This window comes from Grampus griseus (assembly GCF_964374135.1).
Source record: "Grampus griseus genome assembly, chromosome: 7".
NCBI lineage: Eukaryota > Metazoa > Chordata > Mammalia > Artiodactyla > Delphinidae > Grampus > Grampus griseus.
In genome coordinates this window covers 100,117,981-100,145,256 of record NC_139001.1, presented here as the reverse complement: position 1 = coordinate 100,145,256, position 27,276 = coordinate 100,117,981, and the positions used below count along the sequence as shown (strand labels likewise).

Here is a 27,276-nt window from a genome sequence, read left to right as displayed (position 1 = left end):
GGCACACATGTGCTAAATCAAAAGGCCACACTAATGGTCTCGATGCACATTCTAGCCCTCAGAACCAGAGGTTAAACAAACTCAGTTGTATTTTTTTTTTTTCCTGTCTAACGAGGGAGGCAAGACTAGATAACTTCTAAGAGTACTTCTAGGCTTAGGACTCAGGCCACAAACTGTAAGTCTTCTGAGCTTATATTTTACTCTGCTGTTTGATTTGAGCCCACCATGGAGGCCCCACCAGGCTGGTATTTGCTCGTTCATAACTCAAGCGAATTCCTAAACCAGCATCATTACCTATGTCCACTTCATCAATTTATATCATCTTCCAACCCCTGGTGACGCTGAGTTTACAAACAGAGAGTGTAGAACACAAGTTGTTTGTTTTCTGTAACAATACTTTTTCCACTCCAGCATACTGACTTTTATTTTTCATTTCATAACATCCCTGCCAAAAATAACAGTGAAATCTAAAGACATATGAACATGTGGTATGTAAAACAAGCACTAAATTATAAATCTAAATAATAATTGCACTTCCATTTGTGTGTGATTACTTTCATATGAAATTAACTCTTTGGGTTGGGATATGTGGTTGTTGTGTGCTTGTGTAGCTGGGGAAGAAGGAGATTGGAAGTGATAGATATAAAGCAGGAGATAGTGAGGCCAACTATGATAGTACCTAGAAAGTTGTACTCCATAATTATCTATTGATGTATGAATAAATGAATGAACAGACCACTGAAAGACTGATGCCAGATTAAATATTTAGTATTTTTCCACCTGCTATAATTTAAAATTGAAATCACAGAAGATCTATATTCCTGAAAGACTTTATACTTTTTCTTAGAAATCTCCCTCATGCAACAGTGTTTGGCATTGTGTCTGGTGGTCAATAAGTACTTAATAATAAAAATAATAAGAGGAATGCCAGCAGCAGTTCTACAGACTGTACTAAACACCTCAATTTTATTATCTCATTTATCCTTCACAGTAACACTGAGACAGGCTGGGACCTGGGACACTTTGCTGCAGCGCTTGCACCTGGACAGACGTCTTCCTGAGCAACAAAATACAAAGAAACTATAAAGGACTAAAAATAACTGCGTGCATTCCCAGTTGGGGCAAATTATGGACAACAAGATACAAAAATACCAAAAAAATCCCAACTGTCACTTCTGAAGAGCCAGGAGCAAAAGGAGGGTACTGTGCATGCCTCCTGCACACAACACCACCAAAGGGGTAGGCAAACCACCTAAGGCCCCCCCTCCAGCCTGACCCCTGGACACACCCCTACCCTCACCCCACATAAGGATCCAGCTCGCCCCCCCTCAGGGGGCGAGCAAGGAAACCTGTTGTTTGTTCTCGCTCCCCCCGATACAGCAGGGGCCCCAATAAAGCCTTGCCTGAATTTCTTGTCTGGCCTCTTATCAATTTCTATTGATTAAAGAGGCCAAGAACCCGGGTCGGTAACAACACTGTAAAGTTGGCACTATGAGTTGCGTCCATAATACAGATGAGTGAAGACAAGGTGAAATTATTAGCCAGCTTCACAAAACTAGTTCCGTGAGAGCCATAACTCAAACCAAGGTGTATCTTGCTTAAATCCTTCTTTTAATAAATGAATAAGTGCATGACAAAATGAATGCAACTATCCTGTGTTTTTATTACTGGGGCAACTTGGTAAGGGTTGGGTAGAGGTGGTTTAATTTACTAAGTGACCAAGATCTTTGTTATACCAAACTCCCAAAGACACCAAGGTATCACTATGGCCTCAGAGAGTTAACAAGAAAACCTGAGAAACTGAATCACTGGGACAAGGATACTAGAACCAGATGGAAGAAAGTTCAAGAGAAACACATAGGTATTCTATGATACTAATTTCTTCCATCTGGCTGATACTCATCAATAGAAGCAGTGAAGCCATGTCATTCATTTTTTTAAGAATTATGTCAAAATTCCTACGTTTAAGTGAAACACTATGCTGAACATAAGCTCATCTTCCTTTAACAAAGATTCTTGGCAATCGGCAGCAACTCACAGCCATCACATTGCTCAATTACACTGTACTGCAGATGTGCAAATGACGCTGTTAAGAGACAGTTCCTGAGAGAATGATGGATAAGCCACCTCTTATAAGAGAAATTTTTTCTTTCTTTTTTTTTTTTTAAAGTCTCCTCTTCGGTTTCCTCTCTCCTGACTCCTTTAATTTCTTTCTCAATCTCTTCATATGTGAAATAACAACTACAAACTATATTTTTGGGAATCTATACATTTCAAAGCCAACGTTTTTACCAAGATGGTATATGTCACAAAGTACCATATTGGAACACCTGATACTGCAATTTGTATAATTAGCCACCATAATTAGTTGACTGAATGACTCTGTGAAAGAGAGCTTTTGTTAATCAAATGTTGTACATGAGGAAATAAATTCAGCATGTTTAAGGGGCTTGTAAATAACAAAACTGGGGCAGGAACTGAAGTTATAAATTTATAGCCTTTAACAACAGGCATATGAGTTGATCTGGGGACTAGCTCAATCCTATCACAGAAACGACCATTTTTTTCACCGCCATATATGGTGATCAGTTTTTGAGCAAGCTAGTTGGGTGGGTTGTACTAGCATGACAAACTTTTTTGTTCCTGGAAGGCAGTTTGGGAGTTTAAAATGTGAGCAGCCTTTCTCTGCCTTCTGTGTTATCACCTACCAAAGAGTAGTAAAACTTCTGAGTACTGAAATAAACCCCAGAGAACAATTAAACCTACTGATAAGTTATATAGTAGTTTTCAACTATTTAACATAAAGGACACAATTTAAAGAGTAGTGCAAGAGCAAACTGGAGAGGGTCTTTAGACAGAGAGAAACTGGGAATGTATAAACTACAGAGAAAGACGAGAGAAAGTGGAAGTGTCTTATTTAGAGGCTTAGCTCATTTTCTTTTGATCTAATCCTCTTTGTCTGTCAAATCCTCCCTTACCACTGTCATTATAGTTGGGCTGTCTCCTATATATGGAAACTTCCAGACTCCACTCCCTCATCTCCACCCACAATAAAAGTCAAATGTGTTCCGCATTTATTAAATTGACAAACATAACAAGTCTCTAAACAGCACTGGAGACCAAAGATTTCCTTGGCATTCTCAATATATATATTTTACATTTCAGCTTCCCCCAACTATCTTGCATGGTATTTAAACCACAAAATGACTGTGCCATTTGCGAAATGTCTGGTTATTCATTTTTTTATTCCAACCAATGCTAATGTGTTCTAAGATACCACATGTGACTACCCTATTAAGGCATTTGAATGTGAAATTATCATCCACAATACCATCATAAGAGAGTAATAAAGACAGATTACCTGGGGTTAAGAGGATGACTGACATAGTGATGAGTGAGCATACAACTAAAATCACCAGCAGGGCAATAGCAATTCCCTTCCAGTTTCTCTGTGGAGGGCTGTTACTTCCCAGTTCCTACCGAGATAGAAAAAAAAAGAAGTTTCATAATTATACATGCTCCAAGAGAAATGTACTCATAAAGGAATGATTCAGTGCATGGAAGAATCACATTGAAAGCTGATTAGAATCCTCTTCCTCTTTGGTAGCTCATTTAATTATTCAAAGGTGCATATATTATAAATGGCTATCTTTTGGGGGGCAATCTTATTTCTCCAACAGATAAAGCAGCAAAGGTTTATGCCTGTTGTCTAAAATGTGGATGGCATTAAAATACATTGAATATAAACACTAGGATGATAGCCAAAATACTCTGCAAAATAATTATGTAAATAAAGTGTGCCCATTTACATTTTTTCTTGCTACAATGGAACCTAAAATAAAGATTTAAATATTAATATTCCTGAAGCACTATAGACTACTTTTCTAACTGGTAAGGGGAAAAGAGATTAGTGATGGGAAAATTATTCAAAATGCCCCCTCACTGCAGAGCAGTGCACATTTGTCAACTCAAAAGGTCCTTTTTTTAAACAGTTCCCCTACCACTCATAAATATCAACAGAATGTAGTAACTAAATTAAATGAGCGCTTCTATATCAATGGTTTACGACATCCTCTCCCTGGGCAGCATGCATGATATTGGCAAGGAGGTATGACTGATGGGGTAGGATAAACTTGAGCATTTCTTACAATACATATAGTAAAGCTTTTCATTTTTCAGATGATCTGTGTTCTATTCTACTGACTAGAAATATATGAGCATCATTCACCAAAGTAAAGCACAGACCACACTAGTTTGAAATAAACGCCAGATTTTCTTTATAATAAAGTTTATAAAACACTAAGCTTCTTGTTTCTTTCTTCCTGTCCCAATCCCCAGCCTCTTTTCCTCCAGTCCTAATAGAGCCTTCTTTATTCAGAAATAGTCAAATGATTTGGGGACAAATGAAACAAAACGTAAAGGTTTCCAGTTCACTGTATTTGCACAAATCACCCAAGAAGCCACAGTCTTCCTTTAAACAAAAATAAGTAAAATAGCAAACGTTTGATAAGCTATAAATGGCTTATTGTGACTCACAGTTTAAAGCACTGAAGCCAATTTTCATATAGGGATAGTGGCATTCAGTTCTGCGATAAACTCTTTGGACTTAAAGAATTAGGTCCTAAATAAATGCAAGAAGAAACCACGTATAGGAGGTATTTTGTTACTGTTTGTTTTTCCCCTTCTCAGATCAGTAGCTTTAGGTTTTACACTCTGATGAACCAAATCCGGCAGAAATCAATTCCAATCTTTTTTCTAAAATGGCTCACTCCATACCTCATGTTCATGCTTATTAATGCTTATTGTCCAATACCTCTATTCCTTCTGAATTTTGGTTAGAATTTCCATTCATAAACTTAGTCCACATAAATCCAAACAGTAGATTAGCAAATCATCAGCGTTTCAGTAACAACATCAAGAAAAGCAATAGTTGTCTTAAGACCATAAACCCTTTTCTGGAATGCAACGTGACTGCAGGTTCCCTGGGCAATTTCTTTGTCAGAATCTGTGTGGTGTGATGACCAGTTATGCTCCATATTAAGGCTCTATTTAAGACTACTCAGAAGCCAGAATGATAGATTAGAGAGGCAATGCTACACGTAGATGCCTATGCTGGGCAAAAAGTTGTGAAACACTCATCTCAAGAACTAAGAGATAATGAAAGAAGGGCAACAAACAATAGGAAGTGAGTATCTGGACCAAGAATCATAAACACTTTCATATTTATTAACTCAAAGGGAGGGAAGAAAAAGGAAAGAGAATAATTGTAAGCAATTATAACTGACTTCTCAGTCCAGTAAAGGAATCAAGGGGAAATGATAATTTTAAATCTACTGACTCTGATCTTGATTCACTGTCACTGGAACACAAGGCAAATTATTAGACAAATGTGTTCAGAGTGTGTTTTTCAGTTTTTGAATATGTAACTATGCAATGCCTACCAAGCATTGTCTAACAGCAATAATAGATACCTTATTATGTGTCTCGTATTGTACTGAGTACTTTATATTCACAATCTCACAAAATCCTCATGAGAATTAGGTGAGATTACTATTATTTTGACAAATCTGCAGATGAGAAACATGGGATTTACAGAGATAAATAACAAACCACTTACTGCTAATAAGTGGGATATCTCAAGGTCCAATCCATAAAAGTCTAGCTTCAGAAACCACACTCACACACTATAATATGCTATTCTAAAAGGAGACATTTCTTGAATCAATCAATAAGCCAATGAATCAAGGAATGATTTGAACCCCTACATAATAATAGTTGTACTTTAATACCTTTTATCTGAGAAAATTCACAATTTTATAAAAGCTCTTCTGAAGTTTGTAATGCTTTCAAATAAACTCATATTTTCCCAGGAATGGCAGACTAGAAAAAATATACCATTTTTAAAAATGGTAAAACATGTTTGAGTACAAAATACTTTTCTGTTCATAAAGTGATGCTCATAAGAATGTCTGGCTCCTCTAAAAATGACCCATCAATATCAAAAGCATCTACAAGTCCCTGTTTTAGGAACTGCAGACTTAATGAACTCTTACTATAATTCCCTCCTTTCCATCCATCTTAAATTCCATTACCATTATAATATTTCTAAAGCACGGTTTCACTTACATCACTTTATTCACAAAGTCCTTTAATGTCTCTACATTATCTAAAGAATTAAGTGCAAATGTGTGAGTCTAGAATAACAATGGTCTATAGCCAAGCTCCAGTCTTTTCATCTAACTTGATCTTTTTTTTTTTTTTGAGGAAGAACCCTATACTGCTCTGATTACCATTTCCAACATATGCCTCAGATGCTTCAAACTTCACCCAACCATTCCACTCCCAGTTTTTTTCTCCAATTCGTTTCATATGCATCCAGGTACAGACATTGTCAATCATTCAACATCCTGCTCAAATGTCTCTTCTCTTGAAAATTTCCCCCAATTATGCAAGCCAGATATAATTTTCCTTCTGAAAAAAAAAATGCCTAAAATGCCTTGTACTAAAATGCCTTTGAGACCAACTCTGCTACTTAACAGCTATGAGATTGCAAACAACATGCCTCTACAATTTCCTAAGCCTCAGGCTTCTTTTTTAGCTGAACAACTGGAATAATAACAATAATTATTTTTAAATGTAACAAGGGTTAAAACAAATTATTCAAACAAAGCTCTCACTTAAATGTACAATAAGACAGTTCACACTAAGTGAACGGCTTGGAATGTGCTTCCTCAGTACACTTGCACATGTCACTCTTTCTCTCTCATCACTTCAGGTCTCAATCTCAAATGTTCCTTCCTTTGAGAGGCCTTGCCTGGCCACCCTCTACAAAATAACATTCTACATCCACTTCTATTTCTTCAATTAGCTTTATTTTTCTTCATATCATTATCATTTTTGAGTATATTATGTCCTAGTAAATCATATATCTATAATAATATAAATTAAGTTGTTTAAATGTTCATTTTGTCAGTCTCAGCTCTCCAGAATAGAAGCTTTGTGATGTCAGTAACCTAGATCATCTTGTTCTCTGCTACATCCCTAGCATTTTGAACAGTGTTTGGCACATACTAGGTATGCTATAGATAATAAACAAATGAATGAATGAATGATAGTAGTTCTGATGATAATGATGACGATGGTGGTGATGGTAATGCTTAAAGCCATGTATAAACAGCCATCATATCCCTGTCAAAGTTATCTCCTTAAGGTAAGGAGCACATCTTAGATAACTTTATATTCCTTAGACCACTGAACAAATTCTAGTCCTCTTAATAGGTGCTTAGAAAACAGTTACCCAGTTAATTAAGTGGTATAAATGGTACCTGAAATGGTACAGAGCTACAGTGTCATTAGTTAAATACACATCAATAGTAATTTTAAAAAAAGGAACTACTTGCTATAGATAAATTTGATTGCAATTATTTTTAGCTTCATTTATCTGATGCTTGGATCCCAAAATACAGTTGCCGTTCTTCAGTTTATCTTCTTCTTCGACAACCTCAGTAATTTCTATTGTTGCTGGAAGTGGTTCTAATTGGCTCTGCTTTTCAATGACTTCCTCCTAGCCAACACCTGAAAACATACACGCCAGGCCCACAGGACAGGTTTGTGCTGGGCAGCAGCCTGACCTTGCAATGTCATCGTCTGAATGCTTTGGAGGCAGCACAGAGTCAATGTTGGGATACTAAATCCCCTGGAAAGGTTTGAAGGTATAAGAACAAATGTTTAAGAATCCATATATACAGTTGTTTTTAAAGTCAGTCCTCCAGTGGAGAGATGCATAGGTTAAAACACTTGTGTCCAACTGCAGCTGATGTTCAGTGTTGAGATCGTCTAGAGATGTTTTGGTGCTGCAGGCCAAACTAAACTCAATCTGTAACCTAGTTATTTATGTTGTGTTCACTGCCAATCAAATTACTCATCACCCTTTAGAGAACAGTTTAGTGTATAAGACGGATGTTCTCGGCACACATAGTTTATCTAAATCCAAATGCATTTTTAATTTGTTCAAATACAAAGGAAAAAAATTCTAGAAATCATAAGCAGAAAACATCCAAGACTTCTATATCATTTCCTTGGGCAAAATAAGGAAAAAAGCCGAACCAACAAATTCAATTTTCTTAAAAATAAGAAAAAGAATATAAATGTATATAATGAATATAAATATATATTCCACTTGTAGTTCCCCTTAAAAAACTCCATGTTCATCTGCCACATGCATCATGAAAAGAAATATGATCCCTCCATATTAAAATTGTATCAAAAAGTAATAACATTTACAGGAAGATACAAGGAGGAAAAATCATCAAGATATTGAAATTATGTCTGTAGATTGGATGAGGGTGTGTTTTAATAAAAATAGATTTTTTCATCACATGGTGTTCACATTCACAACTGTGAATAGTCTCAACTGTGAATAGGTCAAAAAATAGTCCAAAGCATTTACGCTTAATAATTGGAAAATATCTTAAAGGAACCTAAGGTACTTTTAAATGTTGTATATTGTTTCATGATATTAGAAAAGCATAGCATTACGTTAAGACTTTTAAAGCCCTCTGTAAAATAATGATTAAAAAATTGATTTAAAAAAATCCTTTTACATCATTCTTAGAAACGTTTAGCCAGCTCTGACTTGCAAGACCTTGAGATATGGGTATTCAGCAGTTGGCCAATTCTCTTTAAATCATTCTGTTTAACAAAATGCACTGGAGTCTTTTAGAATATAGAACATTACACTACATGCAACTGGGAATACAAGTTAAAATAGAACTGTCCCCAGTGAGTATAAACACTAATGAAGATTTTGCTTACCACCAGTATAGTACGAAGTTATATAAATAAAGGTAACCCAGCAAATCACAGAATTTTTCTATGGGAAATGAGGGGAGAAGTTATTAACTTCCTTGTACTGATATAATTTTTTTTCTTTAAGCATTCATACAGCATTTCCTAAGAAATAAGGTACTAGATGTGGTGGGATTATAGAATTACATATACAAAATCTGGAAAGACAAAAAGGAATCAGAGGATTTTTTTTCTTTTTTAAATAGGTGGAAAGTGTGTATAAAAATACACACTTAGGTACTGGAAAATGGAACAAAGTGTGCATTTTTTTTCTTTCTAGCAAAAATAATAATTGACAATATTTACAACCTGGAATAGACCAGTAAACGTAAAAGAAATTGAGACAATTTTTTATATAGCTCCACAAAATTACAAGTCACAGATTTTGCCTCTAAAACACAAATAATTCCTGTGTCATTTGAAACATTTTAGAGTATATTGAAAGAAGGAAAATTCCAAAATTTTAATGTTTACCTTGTCTTGATTGTCTGAAATAGAAAGCACATAAAACAAAAAAATTAAGCTCAATTTAAATAAAGAAATAGATGCAAAAGTACTAAATAAAATGTTAATGAATTCAAAGCAGGAGCTCAATATAAATAATAATTAAATATTGTGAGATATTTCTACCACTAGGAGATATAGTCATAGTTCCTTACAACATTTACTGATATCAGTAAAGAAAATATAATCATAGAGATTGTTTTTCATATTTAATTTTCAGTTTAATACTTGTAATACCTACTGCTTCTTAAAATTGCCCATTATACTGTGGACATTCACAAGTTCCTCATTTATCATGCTTCTCCAGTTAGAAGTCTCTATGCTAAATAAAGTGCATAGTTTGGTAAATAATCATATTTCATACAGAAAGTTATACATTTTTTCAAAATTACATCTATTATAGTTTTGTGTTATCAGTGTACATGAGGCAGTGCTGAATAAGTGCTACTCATAGTATGAACTATAGACAGCAGCATCAACATCACCTGGGAGCTTATTAGAAACGCAAGACAAGAGTCTTTTATTGAGATTTGCTCTATTCTTTTTTTAAAAAAATTCTGATTTGGTTTTATCTGTTCAACATTAATTTGTTTATAAAAGAACTAGCAATTGTCTCAGTTGTAATTTGTCATTTATAATTCTCTGATAATTATATTTGTTTGTGACACACTCCTAGATGGATCACCATTAAATTAGAAACAAAACAAAGATGACAGCTATCATCAATATATTTTTCAGTAACAGTTTCACATTTCTATTATCATGATTTAGAGGTTTGGCTGATCATCTATGATTCTGAACCTGTTTAGGCTTCAAAACCACAACTAAAACTGTAAAAGAAACAATTAAAAAAGCAAACAAACAGATCTGATATCAGCAAGATGGCAGACGAGGATGTTCCAGGTCCTCATTCCCTCATGGAAACATCAAGTAAACAACTATAGAGTGACTAAAATAGCATTACGGGAGCTCCAGAAACCAGTGAAGGATATGCAGCAACCAAGCAAATGCCCAATCAAGAAAAAGTCACACTTAAAAAGGCAGCAGATTTCATGGCATGTGTGAATACCCTCATTCCCTCCCTGGCACAGTTTAGCATGCTCAGAAGGAAGTGACTCAATTCCCAGTTCCTTCCTTCAGATGGAAAAAATGAGTGGAACTTGTTTGCATGTTCTGGCCTATCTGTGGGCTACCTGAGGAACAGCTTTCTGTCTTGCCTGACAGAAATAGCAGCATAGTTTAGATCTCAGGTTAGAAGGCATGGAAAACAGTGGAGTCTTCCATGGTGCATGAAAACTGCTGAACTGTAAACAAGCAGAATTTGAGGACAGAGATTACCTGCTTAGAAACACAGTGGAACACTTAAAACCTTAAGAAATAGCAGGGTGATACTCTTAAAGAAATCAGGACATTTTAAAACAGCCACGAATACAGGGGAACTGGGGGTAAGGGAGGGGGGAACACGTACACACAGGCCAAGGGAAGACAAATGCAAAAATCCTGAGAATATCTTGAGGCTTCCTGCTGGACTGATTAGAGAACATCTTTCTGTGAACAGAGCCAGTCTCCAAAAACTGGAATAAGTGGCTATTTTTTCAAATGCCCTATTTTCAACAAAAGATCACAAGTTTACAAAGCAACAGGGAAACATGGTCCAGTCAGAGAACAAAATATATCTCTAGAAACTAACTGTAAAGTAACAAAGGTTCTGGACTACTAGAGACTTTAAAACAGCTATCAGAAATATGCTCTAAGAGCAAAAGGAAAACATGGACAAAGAATTAAAGAAAATCAGGAAAATGATATATGAACAAAAGATGATCGACCAAAATACAGAAATTATTGAAAAAAAACACACACAGAATTTCTGGAGTGGGAAAATACAATAACTGAATTTAAAAACCTAACAGCAGACTCAAACAGTAGAAAAAAGAATCAGTGAACTGAACACATGTCCTTTGAAATTATCAAGTTTGAGGAGCAAAAGGGAAAAAAAGAATAAAGAAAGTAAACAGAACCTATGGGACTTATTGGGTAGCACCAAACAGAGCAATGTACATATCATGAGAATCTCAGAAGGAGAAGAAAAAGAGAGAGAAAGGGTACGAGAGTTTATTTGAAGAAATAATGATGGAAACTTCAAATCTGAAGAAAGATACGGTTATATGAAAGCACCAAAAGCTCAGTGAACTCCAAGGAAGATGAACTCCAAGTAAGATAAACTCAAACAGATCCACACTGAGACATATTTTAATAAATATATTAAAAGTCAAAGATAAAAAAGAGAATCTTGAAAGAAAAGTGACTCATCACCTACAAGTATCTGCAATACGATTAGCAATGGATTTCTCAGCAGAAACTTTGCAGGCCAGAAGCAGTGGGACAATATATTTAAGGTACTGAAAGAAAGAACTGTCAACCAAAAAAGTCTATGTTCAGCAATAATGTTCTTTGAAAATGAGGGAGAAATTAAGACATCCCCAGTGAAATAAAAATAAAACACCTCATTGACCCTACACTTGACCTACAAGAAATGCTAAAGGGAGTCCTTCAAGTTGAAATGAAAAGATTGCTAGATATAACCTGAAGTCATAATAAAATGCAAAGTATTCCATAAGGATAAATATGAGGACAAATACAAAAATTAGCATTACTTTAATTTTGGCTCCTAACTCCACATTTTACTATTCTACAGAATTTAAGAAACAAAAACATAAAAATTAATTATAAGTCTGTGTTAATGGGTATACAATACAAAGATGTAATTTATAACATCATTTACATAAAATAGGAAGGATGGAGCAAAAAAAAGAGTCCAGTTTTTGTATCCATCTCTTTGTGGGGAGTTACTGTTTAATGAGTATGGAGTTTCAGTTTGAGAAGATGAAAAAGGTTCTGGAGATGGATGGTGATGATAGTTGCACAGCAGTATAACTGTACTTAATACCACTGAGAGTACACTTAAAAATTATTAAAATGGTAACTTTTATTTTATGCATATTTTGTCACAATTTTTAAAATGTAAATAATAGCAACATTCATCATAGGAACAGATACATTGACTTTAGAAAGTTTTAGTGTCCAAAGGAAGAAAACCACAAAAGTTTACCAGAGGATTTCTAAGACCACTTGAAGGAAATAGGGAATCACTGCATTCCTGTTAAGCATGATTCAATATGGAAAAAACGGTCATTTCCTAGATTAATATAAAAATTTTAAGTAATTCCAATAAAAATCCTAACAGAACTCTTTTTCCTTGAACTGATAAAATTATCTTGAAATTCATCTGGAAAAATAATCATATGTAGATAGAATAACTTTGAAAAAAGAAAAATAATGATGGATGCCAGATACTACAATTTAATATAAATCTGTGCTAATGAAAATTGTGGAATATTAATAAGAAAGGAAATATTAATAAACACAACTATATTTCAAAAAAATTCCATGCACACACATATCGACAAATTGTTTATATTTTGAACCCAATTTCTCATTATACCTTCTTTCTGTAAGAACGCCAACAGGGGTTTCACACAACACTCCAATGAGGTGATTCATGGTCTCTATGGTGCCAAATCAGAGAGCCAATTTTTCCATTATTTTACAGGAATTCTCAGCAGCATTCTAATCCATTAACCAATATATCCTCCCAGGAAAGTCTTTCCTGTGACGCCACACTCTCCTGTTTTTTATCCGGCATTGCTAGCCACTTCTCCATTTTCTTTACTGGTTTCTTCTTAGGCTTACCTCTAAACTATGGAGTTCCCCCAGGCTAGGCTCAGGCCCACCCTTTTTCTCAACGTGAACACTATTTCTAGGGATAGCATTTAATCTCATTTTATATCACTCAAAACATTTTCATCAGTTTTATATGTTAAATGTTTAAAATGGAGGGGCCGGGAGGATGGCGGAAGAGTAAGACGCAGATATCACATTCCTCGCCACAGGTACATCAGAAATACATCTACACGTGGAAGAACTCCTACAGAACACCTACTGAACACTGGCAGAAGACCTCAGACCTCCCAAAAGGCAAGAAACTCCCCACGTACCTGGGTAGGGCAAAAGAAAAAAGAATAAACAGAAACAAAAGAATAGGGATGGGACCTGCACCAGTGGGAGGGAGCTGTGAAGGAGGAAAAGTTTCCACACACTACGAGGCCCTTCGCGGGCGGAGACTGCGGGTGGCGGAAGGGAGAGCTTCAAAGGCACGAAGGACAGCGCAGCAACAGGGGTGCGGAGGGAAAAGCGGAGAGATTCCCACACAGAGCATCGGTGCTGACCAGCACTCACCAGTCTGAGAGGCTTGTCTGCTCACCCGCCGGGGCGGGCGGGGCTGGGAGCTGAGGCTCGGGTTTCTGGTCGGAGCACAAGGAGAGGACTGGGGCTGGCGGCGTGAACACAGCCTGAAGGGGTTAGTGCGCCACAGCTAGCCGGGAGGGAGTCCAGGAAAAAGTCTGGAGCTGCCGAAGAGGCAAGAGACTTTTTCTTGCCTCTTTGTTTCCTGGTGCGTGAGGAGAGGGGATTCAGAGCGCTGCTTAAAGGAGCTCCAGAGACGGGTGCGAGCTGCGGCTATCAGCTCGGACCCCAGAGACGGGCATGGGACGCTAAGGCTGCTGCCGCCGCCACCAAGAAACCTGTGAACGGGCACAGGTCACTCTCCACACCTCCCTTCCGAGGAGCCTGTGCAGCCCGCCACTGCCAGGGTCCCAGGATAGAGCGACTTCCCCGGGAGAACGCACAGCGCGCCTCAGGCTGGTGCAACGTCACGCCGGCCTCTGCCGCCACAGGCCCGCCCCGCACTCCGTGCCCCGCCCTCCCGCCCCGCACTCCGTGCCCCGCCCTCCCGCCCCGCACTCCGTGCCCCGCCCTCCCGCCCCGCCCCGCCCTCCCGCCCCGCCCCGCCCCGCCTTAGTGAGCCACAGCCCCCGAATCAGCGGCATCTTTAACCCCGTCCTGTCTGAGCGAAGAACAGACGCCCGCAGGCGACCCACACGCAGAGGCAGCGCCAAATCCAAAGCTGAACCCCGGGAGCTGTGAGAACAAAGAAGAGAAAGAGAAATTTCTCCCAGCAGCCTCAGGGGCAGCAGATTAAATCTCCACAACCAACTTGATGTACCCTGCATGTGTGGAATACCTGAACAGACAAGGAATCATCCCAAATTGAGGAGGTGGACTTTGGGAGCAAGATAGATTATTTTTTCCCCTTTTCCTCTTTTTGTGAGTGTGTATGTGTATGCTTCCGTGTGAGATTTTGTCTGTATAGCTTTGCTTTCACCATTTGTCCTAGGGCTCTATCCGTCTGTTGCTTTTTTTTTTCTTTTTAAAAAGGTTTTTTCTTAATAATTATTTTTTATTTTAATAACTTTATTTTATTTTATCTTACTTTATTTTATTTTACCCTCTTTCTTTCTTTCTACTTTTTCTCCCTTTTATTCTGAGCCGTGTGGATGAAAGGCTCTTGGTGCTCCAGCCAGGAATCAGTGCTGTGCCTCTGAGGTGGGAGAGCCAACTTCAGGACACTGGTCCACAAGAGACCTCCCAGCTCCATGTAATATCACAAAGCGAAAATCTCCGAGAGATCTCCATCTCAACACCAAGACCCACCTTCACTCAACGACCAGCAAGCTACAGTGCTGGACACCCTATGCCAAACAACTAGCAGGACAGGAACACAACCCCACCCATTAGCAGAGAGGCTGCCTAAAATCATAATAAGGCCACAGACACCCCAAAACACACCACCAGACGTGGACCTGCCCACCAGAAAGACAAGATCCAGCCTCATCCACCAGAACATAGGCACTAGTCCGCTCCACCAGGAAGCCTACACAACCCACTGAACCAACTTTAGCCACTGGGGACAGACACCAAAAACAACATGAACTATGAACCTGCAGCCTGCAAAAAGGATACCCCAAACACAGTAAGATAAGCAAAATGAGAAGACAGAAAAACACACAGCAGATGAAGAAGCAAGGTAAAAACCCACCAAACCTAACAAATGAAGAGGAAATAGGCAGTCTAGCTGAAAAAGAATTCAGAATAATGATAGTAAAGATGATCCAAAATCTTGGAAATAGAATAGAGAAAAAGCAAGAAACATTTAACAAGGACCTAGAAGAACTAAAGAGGAAACAAGCAATGATGAACAACACAATAAATGAAATTAAAAATACTCTGGAAGGGATCAATAACAGAATAACTGAGGCAGAAGAACGGATAAGTGACCTGGAAGATAAAATAGTGGAAATAACTACTGCAGAGCGGAATAAAGACAAAAGAATGAAAAGAACTGAGGACAGTCTCAGAGACCTCTGGGACAACATTAAACACACCAACATTCGAATTTTAGGGGTCCCAGAAGAAGAAGAGAAAAAGAAAGAGACTGAGAAAATTTTTGAAGAGATTATAGTTGAAAACTTCCTTAATATGGGAAAGTAATAGTTAATCAAGTCCAGGAAGCACAGAGAGTCCCATACAGGATAAATCCAAGGAGAAAGATGCCAAGACACATATTAATAAAGCTATCAAAAATTAAATACAAAGAAAACATTTTAAAAGCAAAAAATCCTTAACAAAGTACTAGCAAACAGAATCCAACAGCACATTAAAATGATCATATACCATGATCAAGTGGGGTTTACCCCAGGAATGCAAGCATTCCTCAATATACGCAAATCAATCAACGTGATACACAATATTAACAAATTGAAGGAGAAAAACCATATGATCATCTCAATAGATGCAGAGAAAGCTTTCGACAAAATTCAACACCCATTTATGATAAAAACCCTGCAGTATGTAGGCATAGAGGGAACTTTCCTCAACATACTAAAGGCCATATATGACAAACCCACAGCCAACGTTGTCCTCAATGGTGAAAAACTGAAACCATTTCCACTAAGACCAGGAACAAGACAAGGCTGCCCAGACTTACCGCTATTATTCAACATAGTTTTAGAATTTTTAGCCACAGCAATCAGAAAAGAAAAAGAAATAAAAGAAATCCAAATCAGAAAAGAAGAAGTAAAGCTGTCACTGTTTGCAGATGACATGATACTATACATAGAGAATCCCAAAGATGCTACCAGAAAACTACTAGAGCTAATCAATGAATTTGGTTAAGTAGCAGGATACAAAATTAATGCACAGAAATCTCTTGCATTCCTATACACTAATGATTAAAAATCTGAAAGTGAAATTAAGAAAACACTCCCATTTACCACTGCAACAAAAAGAATAAAATATCTAGGAATAAACCTACCTAAGGAGACAAAAGACCTGTATGCAGAAAATTATAAGATACTGATGAAAGAAATTAAAGATGATACAAACAGATGGAGAGATATACCATGTTCTTGGATTGGAAGAATAAACATTGTGAAAATGACTCTACTACCCAAAGCAATCTACAGATTCAATGCAATCCCTATCAAACTACCACTGGCAATTTTCACAGAACTAGAACAAAAAATTTCACAATTTGTATGGAAACACAAAAGACCTCGAATAGCCAAATCAATCTTGAGAACAACAAACGGACCTGTAGTAATCAGGTTCCCTGACTTCAGACTATATTACAAAGCTACAGTAATCAAGACAGTATGGTACTGGCACAAAAACAGAAAGATAGATCAATGGAACAGGATAGAAAACCAAGAGATAAACCCACGCACATATGGTCACCTTATCTTTGATAAAGGAGGCAAGAATATACAGTGGAGAAAAGACAACCTCTTCAATAAGTGGTGCTGGGAAAACTGGACAGGTACATGTAAAAGTATGAGATTAGAACACTCCCTAACACCATACACAAAAATAAGCTCAAAATGGATTAAAGACCTAAATATAAGGCCAGAAACTATCAAACTCCTAGAGGCAAACATAGGCCGAACACTCTATGACATAAATCACAGCAAGATCCTTTTTGACCCACCTCCTAGAAAAATGGAAATGAAAACAAAAATAAACAAATGGGACCTAATGAAACTTAAAAGCTTTTGCACAGCAAAGGAAACCATAGAGAAGACAAAAAGACAACCCTCAGAATAGGCGAAAATATTTGCAAATGAAGCAACTGACAAAGGATTAATCGCCAAAATTTACAAGCAGCTCATGCAGCTCAATAACAAAAAAACAAAAAACCCAATCCAAAAATGGGCAGAAGACCTAAATAGACATTTCTCCAGAGAAGATATACAGACTACCAACAAACACATGAAAGAATGCTCAACATCATTAATCATTAGAGAAATGCAAATCAAAACTACAATGAGATATCATCTCACACCAGTCAGAATGGCCATCATTAAAAAATCTAGAAATAATAAATGCTGGAGAGGGTGTGGAGAAAAGGGAACCCTCTTGCACTGTTGGTGGGAATGGAAATTGATACAGCCACTATGGAGACCAGTATGGAGGTTCTTTAAAAAACTACAAACAGAACTACCATATGACAAAGCAATCCCACTACTGGGCATATACCCTGAGAAAACCGAAATTCAAAAAGAGTCATGTACCACAATGTTCATTGCAGGTCTATTTACAATAGCCAGGAGATGGAAACAACCTATGTGTTCACCATTGGATGAATGGATAAAGAAGATATGGCACATATATACAATGGAATATTACTCAGCCATAAAAAGAAACGAAATTGAGTTATTTGTTGTGAGGTGGATGGACCTGGAGTCTGTCATACAGAGTGAAGTAAGTCAGAGAGAGAAAAACAAATACCATATGCTAACACATATATATGGAATCTAAGAAAAAAAAAAAAAGGTCATGAAGAACCTAGGGGCAAGACGGGAATAAAGACACAGACCTACTAGAGAATGGACTTGAGGATATGGGGAGGGGGAAGGGTAAGCTGTGACAAAGTGAGGAAGTGGCATGGACATATATACACTACCAAACGTAAAATAGATAGCTAGTGGGAAGCAGCTGCATAGCACAGGGAGATCAGCTCCGTGCTCTGTGACCACCTAGAGGGGTGGGATAGGGAGGGTGGGAGGGAGGGAGACGCAACAGTGAAGAGATATGGGAACAGATGTATACGTATAACTTATTCAGTTTGTTATAAAGCAGAAACTAACACACCATTGTAAAGCAATTATACTCCAATAAAGATGTTAAAAAATGTTTAAAATGAATTCATGGACAAGATATTAAAAAATAAAAACAAACTGATCTCTAAGTAAACAGATAGCTTAAGGTATCACCATATCCTTCGAGCTGCCTACCCTCTCCCTCTATATGTGTAACACCTTTATTTTAATGTATCATCACTTGTTACTTGTAGTACTTATTGCTTCTCAGATGCATGCCATTCACAGTTTCCCATATTTTTTTCTCTTCTTGGATGACAATTCCATCTTAAGTAGAGTACGTATTTTGACCAAAGGTTTTACGTTTCTCGAAATTGGGTTTCTTATTAGGTGGTTTCCGTCCACCTAGTTAGATAGTCCCTTAGTTCTCAGTGCAGTCCATGAACCAGCAGAGTCTAAAGCTGACCTTTAGATGCTGTTGAATGCCTTCTGAAAGCATGCTTGAAATAAAAATTATTTAGCCTCATTCCAGACCTTCTGAATCTCCATGGCCAGGCCCGGCCCAACAATGTCTCTTAACAAGCTGTCCAGATAATTCTGCTGTACGCTAAAGTTTCACAAACATTCCCGAGGTTAGTGCCACTCAAAGAATGGTCAGTGTCACCTCTGAGATAGTATAAATGCAGATAATTCAGCACCATCACAGACCTACTGAGTTTCTCGGTCCTGAACAGTCTTTGTTTTAACAAGCTTCCAGATGATTCCTGTGCACACTAAAAGTTGAGAATCTCAATTGTAGAGATTAATTCCTACAGTTCTGGAACTGTTAAAATGATGCACTTCAGCTTCAGTGAAATTTGGTGAACACATTATGGCTTAGCAGCTTTGGAGTCAGTACATCTGGATTTTAAATTCCAATTACATACTTACTAGGTCTATTACATATACAATTAAAATAATATTTTAAAATTATGAATCCAACTGATAGTGCCTGAGACACAGTGGTCCCTTTTATTATCTTTCTCTGTATTTGTTATTTACCAAATCAAGTTTTAATCTCAATTGAGTTCCACCTCAACTGCATGTGAGACCATTTCACACTCATCTTTGCATCCCCAAGCCCTAGTACAGCACATAGTAAGTGTTCACAAAATATCTGGACTGACACACTATGCTCAGCTTTATACTTTAAGAGTGAAGAATAGGGTCTTTAATCTTGAGGGATGTATCTCTGCCATTTGAGGAAAAGGAGATGAACTAGCTCTCTGCCTTTGAAATCTAAAGAGAAAAGACATCCCAGGAGAGTAGTTTTCGACTCATCTCAGGAGCTGTATGTTTGTTGTTTAAAGAGCACTAAAAGAATCTCGGTGATCTACAAACTGGATCAACAGGCCTAAATTTCTGGGGTTCATTAGCCAGCATGAGTTGCTAACAAGCCAGACCATCATCTTTGAGATTGATTTCAGATGAGAAGGCTGAAAACATTATCTTCCGCTAAGTCTTCCCAAAGTTCTAATATTTTAGCAAACTAACCTCTTGTCTATGAGGACGTCAAGGAATCTAGTCATTTCTCATTGTACCTGCGATGCCCAGCACAGTTTTTGGTACATGGTACATCAATCCACATTCACCAATGATATGAATGTAACAGACTAAGAAGCTATTTTGGGGGCTTTGTATAATACTTTATATTTACCTTGCAGTTACTTCCAGAATTTCAACTTTTAATTTTCAGTACTATTATATCAATAGATATAAAACTACTTTCATATGAAAATGTGATATAAAACTATCTTGACAACAGATTATCCATGTCTAATGTGGAATATTCAGTGTAGAGAGAGAGAAAATAGTAAACCTAGCAACCTGGTCTACATACATTCCCTGTGTGTCTTAAGATAAGGCTTTCATTTTCTTAGGCATCAAACAGAAATAGCAGCATATGCCCAAATAATGCCATCGGACCTTGTCTGATGCAGTCAGCATGTCACAAAACCCATCCCCACTTTTCTGCCTCCTAGATAAAACAGCTTTGCTTTGCTCATATACACAATAGAAGTGATATGACCAATTTGCCTATAGTATCTGTGAGCCTTGAAAGAAATAGTGCAAGTGAAAACTGTTCATAAACTATTTAGTCTGTATTAATTTAAATTTTGTAACCATCTCTCTCAAATTCAAAGAATAAAAAAAAGTATATAATTGTTCATGAGTATTAACTGTCATTGAGTCAGGAAAAGTAGTTCCTTTGAAACAGACAGGTTTATAAGACTTTTGTAAACTCTTAATGGACAGATACATTTTTGAAGTCTCAGCGTGTTGCAAAGATAGATGGCAGCTTATACTGGATGATGGATGGAAGGAGGAAGGGAGGGAGGAATGAGGGGAGGGAGGAATGAGGGAAGGAAGGAAGGATTGGGAAGGACTCCAGATGAGTTTACTGCCTTTAGATAAGTGACAATCCTAGCAGTCTAGTTGGAGAGATCAAAAGATCATTAAAGAATAGAAGAAAAAAGAAACAGAAAAAAATATTCTTAAAAAATTAACATTGTAGTGTAAGAAGCTGAATGTGATAGGAATCCAGAGAAGAGAAGAGAACCCCGTGGTGTTAAATTTCAGGTATGCTAAAGACCAAATCTATATTGACCCTTTCCTAGTTAAAGAAGACTTGGATCAGGAAGGGCTTATATGTGAAAGACAGAAGAAGTTCACCCCAGGCTGAGGGAAACCCCATTCCTTGTTAACTCAAGTTGAACAAGGTGTGTTTAATTTGCTTCCTTTTCTAGTGGTTAGTTAAAGATTGCCATTGCCCAGGAGTCAAATAAGATTCCACACAGAGGTTAAGAAAATAGTAGAGCCATTGGCAAAGCAGGGCTGGCTGAAAGGAACAAGTGATGCTATAGCTACAAGCCAAGTTCAAAGCCAGCATTATTAATTTGCTCTTCATAAAACAACTGACCTTTAGATGCTGCTGAGCATCTGGGGACAAATGTGGCAATTCGCCAGATCTCCTTATTTTAACTAACTGCACTTCTACGTCACTACTACCAACCCCCAAGCCAAAAACCTTCCCAGTAAGTCAGCACTGGGTGGGATCTGGAAATCCCTCTCCTCCTCAGGAAGAAGTACCATTTTTCAGTTGCGCTCACCAGAGGAAAAGTCGGTGGCTAGGAAGAATTCTCTTTCAGTAGAAAAGCCTTTGGGGTTCTCAGGAGTAGACACTAACATTGAAATAGAAATAGACACATTTGACATAGCTCAGAACTTGATTTTTTTCACACATTTATTTATTGAGCATCTATTATTTTTAACCCAGAAAAAATGTAATAAACTTTGAAAATTAAGCATTTCTTTGTTAAAATTTTCAACAATGCCCTTTAAATAGCAGGAATGGAGGTAGGCCACTTTTTTTTTTTTCAAATTAAAACACAGTATGTGTGTAGGAGAAAATCTTTCTAATCCCTCCTCCACGTGCAGAAATTTAATATCATAAAAGGGCACCTATAGCGAGGACATCAATTTTACAACTTTTTCTTCAAAAAAAAGAAGCAGACATCAATGAAGTGGAGCAGAACAGGAACTAAATGGGCTTTTAATTATTTTTATCAATTTTGCCATTAAAAATGTTAATAAGTATCATACAGGTATTTAAAAAGGAAAGAAATAATTTATATTTTCATTGTGCTAATCAATATTCCTGTGCTCCTTTTAATTGGAGATGTAAAGAATATGTTAACTTCTCTATTGCTCTGTAATGGTTATAACCAATTCTAACACATATATGCTATACATACATACCCTGCAGTGAAGAAAAAAGAAATTAACAGAGATGTGGACCTTTTATTTAAATCTGCAGTAACATAGTATCCTGGCTATTTTTTAGAAACCCCATGGACCTAGAATAACTGAATAAACCCAAGGTAAATTGCACTTCACCTGCATAAGTATGCATCATGCATCATTTGTGCTCTGCTTAAAAGAGGATTTCTCCGGCTGAAATTTTTGTGTGGGTGAGCAAGGCAATTACTCACCTCAAAGCCAGTCAATGTTTCTATTCATCTGCTGAGAGAGTCTTTTTTTCCCCTGTCTGTGAATACAGTAGCCAGTATCTGCAGCCTTCGGAAGAATGTCCCCTCAGAACTGCTAGTTACAAGACCATCCCCCAATCTTTCAAAAGAGGTTTGCTCTAAATGTTCATTTTGTTGGAATTATTAGAGAGTTTAAATCTAATTTTAAAAAAATTTTTGCCTGTCTTATATTTTCTTTCTCCACGAGACATACATAAAATTCAATCAACTTTATGTCTGCGTGGAGGAGGTGGAGATGGGGAGTGACAAACCACCTGCCAGGAAGAGATAACCAACTGTCCCTCCCGAAAATCATCACTGCTTTGGCCACATGATAGACATCATCAGCTCAGTTTCTGGTGATATTTACTAGCATAATAAAAGCATTCTGAGAATTTGGGTATGCTTAATAGTTATCTCAAACCAACCGTAAGCTCTCTCCTCATAAAATACATTGATGTAAAGATCCCACATTTATAGTTACAAGTAATAAGTTTACCATAGAGACCCATGTCATTTTTCATTTTGTTAAGTCTTTTAGAAGAGATTTGTGAAGATAAACTTAAGAACAGTTCATCAAAGAAGAAAAACTGTAAATACTATACAGGAGGCTCCCTTCCCCACAAAAGCAACAAACAAAGGGGGGAGGGGCAGAGAGAGAGAACAAAGCTAAACAGTAATTCTCCCAGATTTAAATTTACAAAACCTAATCCAAACTAAACACAATCTACTTACTAGCATACAAACTCCATGAATCTTGTTTCTTTTTTCACTCTATCCATAGTACTAACAGAGCCTGATACACAGTAGAATCTTAATGTATATTTGGTAAATAAATAAGTAAATCTCAAAAAACCAGAAGTATATTTTTTCCATAGGTCAACCTCCTGGTTAATGTACAGTGTGATGGCCTTGTGGGCCTCTCTAGAATGATCCATTGATGCCCCCATGTTTGCATGAGGCCCCTTTCCTAGTCTGTTCATGGCACCTTGGCTTACCCCCATGGTAGCACTTATTAAACTGCATCTGATGGTCCAGATTTGTGTCTCTTCCACTAGACTATCACTTTAATGAATAAATATTTATTGAATGAGGGGGGATGACTGGCTTAGAATACACACTACTAGTGAGATTGAGGGTCTTCCTTCTCAGGAAATATATATTTCTTTCTCCAACTTTATTTAAATATAACTGACATAATATTCTGTAAGATTTAGGTATACAAAGCAATAATTTGATACACTTAGGTACTGTGAAATAATTACCACAGTAGAATCAGTTAACACCTCTATCACCTCATAAAAGGAGCATTTATTTTTTGTGAGAACATTTAAGATCTACTCTCCTAGCAACTTTCAAGTATACAATACAGTATTGTTAACTACAACTTATTCATCTTGTAACTGGAAGTCTGTACTCTTTGACAGTCATCTCCCCATTTCCTCACCCCCTTGCCCCTGGCGACCTCTCTGTTTCTATAAGTTTGGCTTGTTTAGATTCCACATGTAAGTGATATCATACAGTATTTGCCTTTCTCTTTCTGACTTATCTCACTTAGCATAATGCCCTCAAGGTCCATCCACATTGTCGCAAATGGTAGGATTTCCTTCTTTCTCCTGGCTGAAAAATATTCCATTGTATATACGTAACTATACCTCATCTTCCTTATCCATTCATCCATAGATGGACACTTCAGTTGTTTCCATATCTTGGTTAATGTGAATAGTGCCTCAATTAACATCTCTTTGAGATCCTGACTTCATGATGTCCCTTCATATATTCCCAGAAGTGGGATTGTTGCATCACGTGGTAGTTCTGTTTTACACTTTTTGATGAACCTCCATACTGTTCTGCATAGTGGCTATACCGATTTACATTCCCACCGACAGTGCGCAAGGGTTCCCATTTCTCTACGTCCTCGTCAACACTCATTATTTCTTGTCTTTTTGATGATAGTCATTCTGATATGTGTGAGATAATATCTCAATCTGGTTTTGACTTGTGTTCCGCTAATGATTAGGGATGTTGAGCCCTTTTTTAATGTACCTGTTGGCTATTTGTATGTTTTCTTTGAAAAAATGTCTATTCAGATCCTCTGTCCATTTTTCCATCAGATTTTTGTTTTGTTTTGTTTTCTTTGTTTTGCTTGCTATAGAGTTGTATGAGTTTCTCACATAATTTGGGTATTAATTCCTAATCAGATTTAGTATTTGGCAATATTTTCTCCCAAGGAAAAATATGTTTCTTTTGTTGTGGTTTTCCATGTTAAAAAATTGCTTATCTCTTTCCTTTGATTTGGTTGTTAGGGGAAGATAAAGCATATCAAAACAAAGTGCTTTCTGAAAGACTTGGTTTCCTCCTTCAACACAAACAGAGATTTACGGATGTCTGTGTTGATTCAGATTTCAGTGATCAAATATGAACTTTCAGAAGATCACCCAGGATATGTGAATCCAACATAACTGTCCTTCTTCTCTCCTTTTTCTCTCTTTTCAAAAGATCATCTCTGAATCTCCATTGTAACTCTCTCCATTTACTAGATGCATTACTCTAATGATGCCTGTGTTATTAAGTCCCACAGTTTCTGAACAATTCAACATTACCTTTTATTCTTTTTTTACCAGAAGATTGTCTGTACTACATGATGGTACCACAGTAAATTTGGGGAATATAAAGGAAACACCGCTTTCTCCAAGTTGAATGGTAAGAAACAGAACTGGTCTCAATTTACAGAGAAAGTCACTGACTATATCCTGACTACAGTCTTATATGCAGAAAAACTGTTCAGCAATCAGAAAGAGGTAAATGTCAGCAGTGCCCTTTTAGTTCATAACAACTCTGATTCCCAATACACACAAATTCTTATTGAAGAAATGAACATATAAGGAAACATAGGGCTAAGACTATTAAATATCTTAATTGTAAAACTTATTTTCCTTACTTTGATTCCATGTTCATCAAGCAACTTCTAGATGTTCATTTAGTTTCCTTGAAATGCCTGCCAATAGAGACAGAAAGACTTGACCAGAATGACCTAAGTCCTACAGGCTGGAAGCACAGGGAACTCTGCTCAATATTATGTAACAACCTAAATGGGAAAAGAATTTGGAAAAGGATAGATACATGTATATGTATAATTGAATCACTTTGCTGTATACCTGAAACTATCACAACATTGTTAGTCAACTATACTCCAATATAAAATAAAAAGTTTTAAAAAAAGACTTAAACAGCACTAAGGAAAGTTAGACCAGTAACTGATCATAATGAAGGATGGGATACATACATGACATTATTTAAATGGAATAAAGATTCTCTCCAGAAATATTTTACAACAGGACCTGATGCTGCCTGTCTTGGATAGTTAAAGAAAAATTCTATAAGGAAGCAATGCTTGACCTGAATGACCACTTAAAACACTTTCCAGTTCTAGATTGTTCCAGTTATGTAAACTTACAGGAAAGGCAATCAATTTCCCTAGTTTTAAGAATGAGAAAAAGTCTACACTATGTAATGGATTTGGGGGAATGGACAGTGACACAGTGCTATAGATCATAAAGTCCAGTCATATCAAGGTCTTGGTATTTCTGAATGTGTTGAAAAGTAATGAGCCTACAATGAAGATCTGATCAGTGACCATTTCATACTCATAAAAGATCAGTTCTGAAATTTTCTTGCTTATGTAACTCACAAAAGTATCCAAGTAGTAGTAATTTCATTCTTACTGATAAATGGGTTTAAGACTCATACATCCATCATTCATATAAAGGTAGTAGTGGAAAAGATATATGAATAAAGAAAATATATTGATAGAGTGGGCATATAAGTTGTTCTGGAACATAAGTATTATGATAGCAGTATAGAGCTAGACTGTGCTTTACCCAATATTTCTAGAGGAAAACCAAAATACACCATTAATTTACTGGCTATTGGAAATTTGTGGTGAGTAAAATGCTACATGCAATGTTGGTTAATAAAGCTTAACGGCAAAAATTTTTATGTATCTATATTTAGTAACATTTTATTAATAGCCTTGAATATTTAGTCTGGGGTAGATTGACGAAGTGATACGTGATAAAGGGGCAAATCCAGATCTATGGTTAGATAACAAACATTGGTCTCTCCTTTGTGTATCAGAGGTGGAAAGATGGGCAGATTAGCAGTTATTAGCCTGCCTCAGAGACTGAAAAGATGATTTGTCTTATCTTCATCTCCTTCAAGGGGAAAAAGGAGCTCTCTTTGTTGGCCTGAAAGAAGTGTCTCCACCACAAGTAATATGAGAGTGTTAAAGAAATCAGAGACAAACATACTGCATGTGCCTAATCATTGATATGTCATGATTTAGGGGGAAAAAAAAGAAATGTAGGGGCTTCCCTGGTGGCGCAGTGGTTGAGAGTCCGCCTGCCGATGCAGGGGACGTGGGTTCGTGCCCCGGTCCGGGAAGATCCCACATGCCGCGGAGCGGCTGGGCCCGTGAGCCATGGCCGCTGAGCCTGCGCGTCCAGAGCCTGTGCTCCGCACCGGGAGAGGCCACAACAGTGAGAGGACTGCGTAACGCAAAAAAAAAAAAAAAAAAGAAATGTCTTTCCCCAAACGTATATTGTATCACCTTAGAGATATGCTGACTAATCCTGTATAAGTGATATCTTTTGGCTTAAGACAATGGTCTTACAGGCTATTTTCAATTTTGTTCTCATCTCTGCTTTAGGTTAGGTCCCAAATACATGCATGAATCTGTAATCTTGAATGGTTTAGTAAGATTTGAGCCAATCTTCACATAGAGGTTCTGTACGCCCAGAAGCAGG

At 37.2% G+C, this 27,276-nt stretch overlaps 1 protein-coding gene across 5 annotated transcripts in view; it reads right to left on the bottom strand.

Annotated features, from left to right (window-relative positions):
- The window catches only part of DPP10 (dipeptidyl peptidase like 10), a gene marked incomplete at both ends in the record, with an annotated part of 1,290,793 nt that overhangs the window by 513,734 nt on the left and 749,783 nt on the right, over nt 1-27,276 (bottom strand). For all 5 annotated transcript variants that reach the window (XM_082658735.1, XM_082658736.1, XM_082658734.1 and 2 more), the window contains one exon: nt 3,362-3,476. In XM_082658735.1, the coding sequence (XP_082514861.1) occupies nt 3,362-3,476 (115 nt within the window). The remainder of the gene's footprint in view (nt 1-3,361; nt 3,477-27,276) is intronic.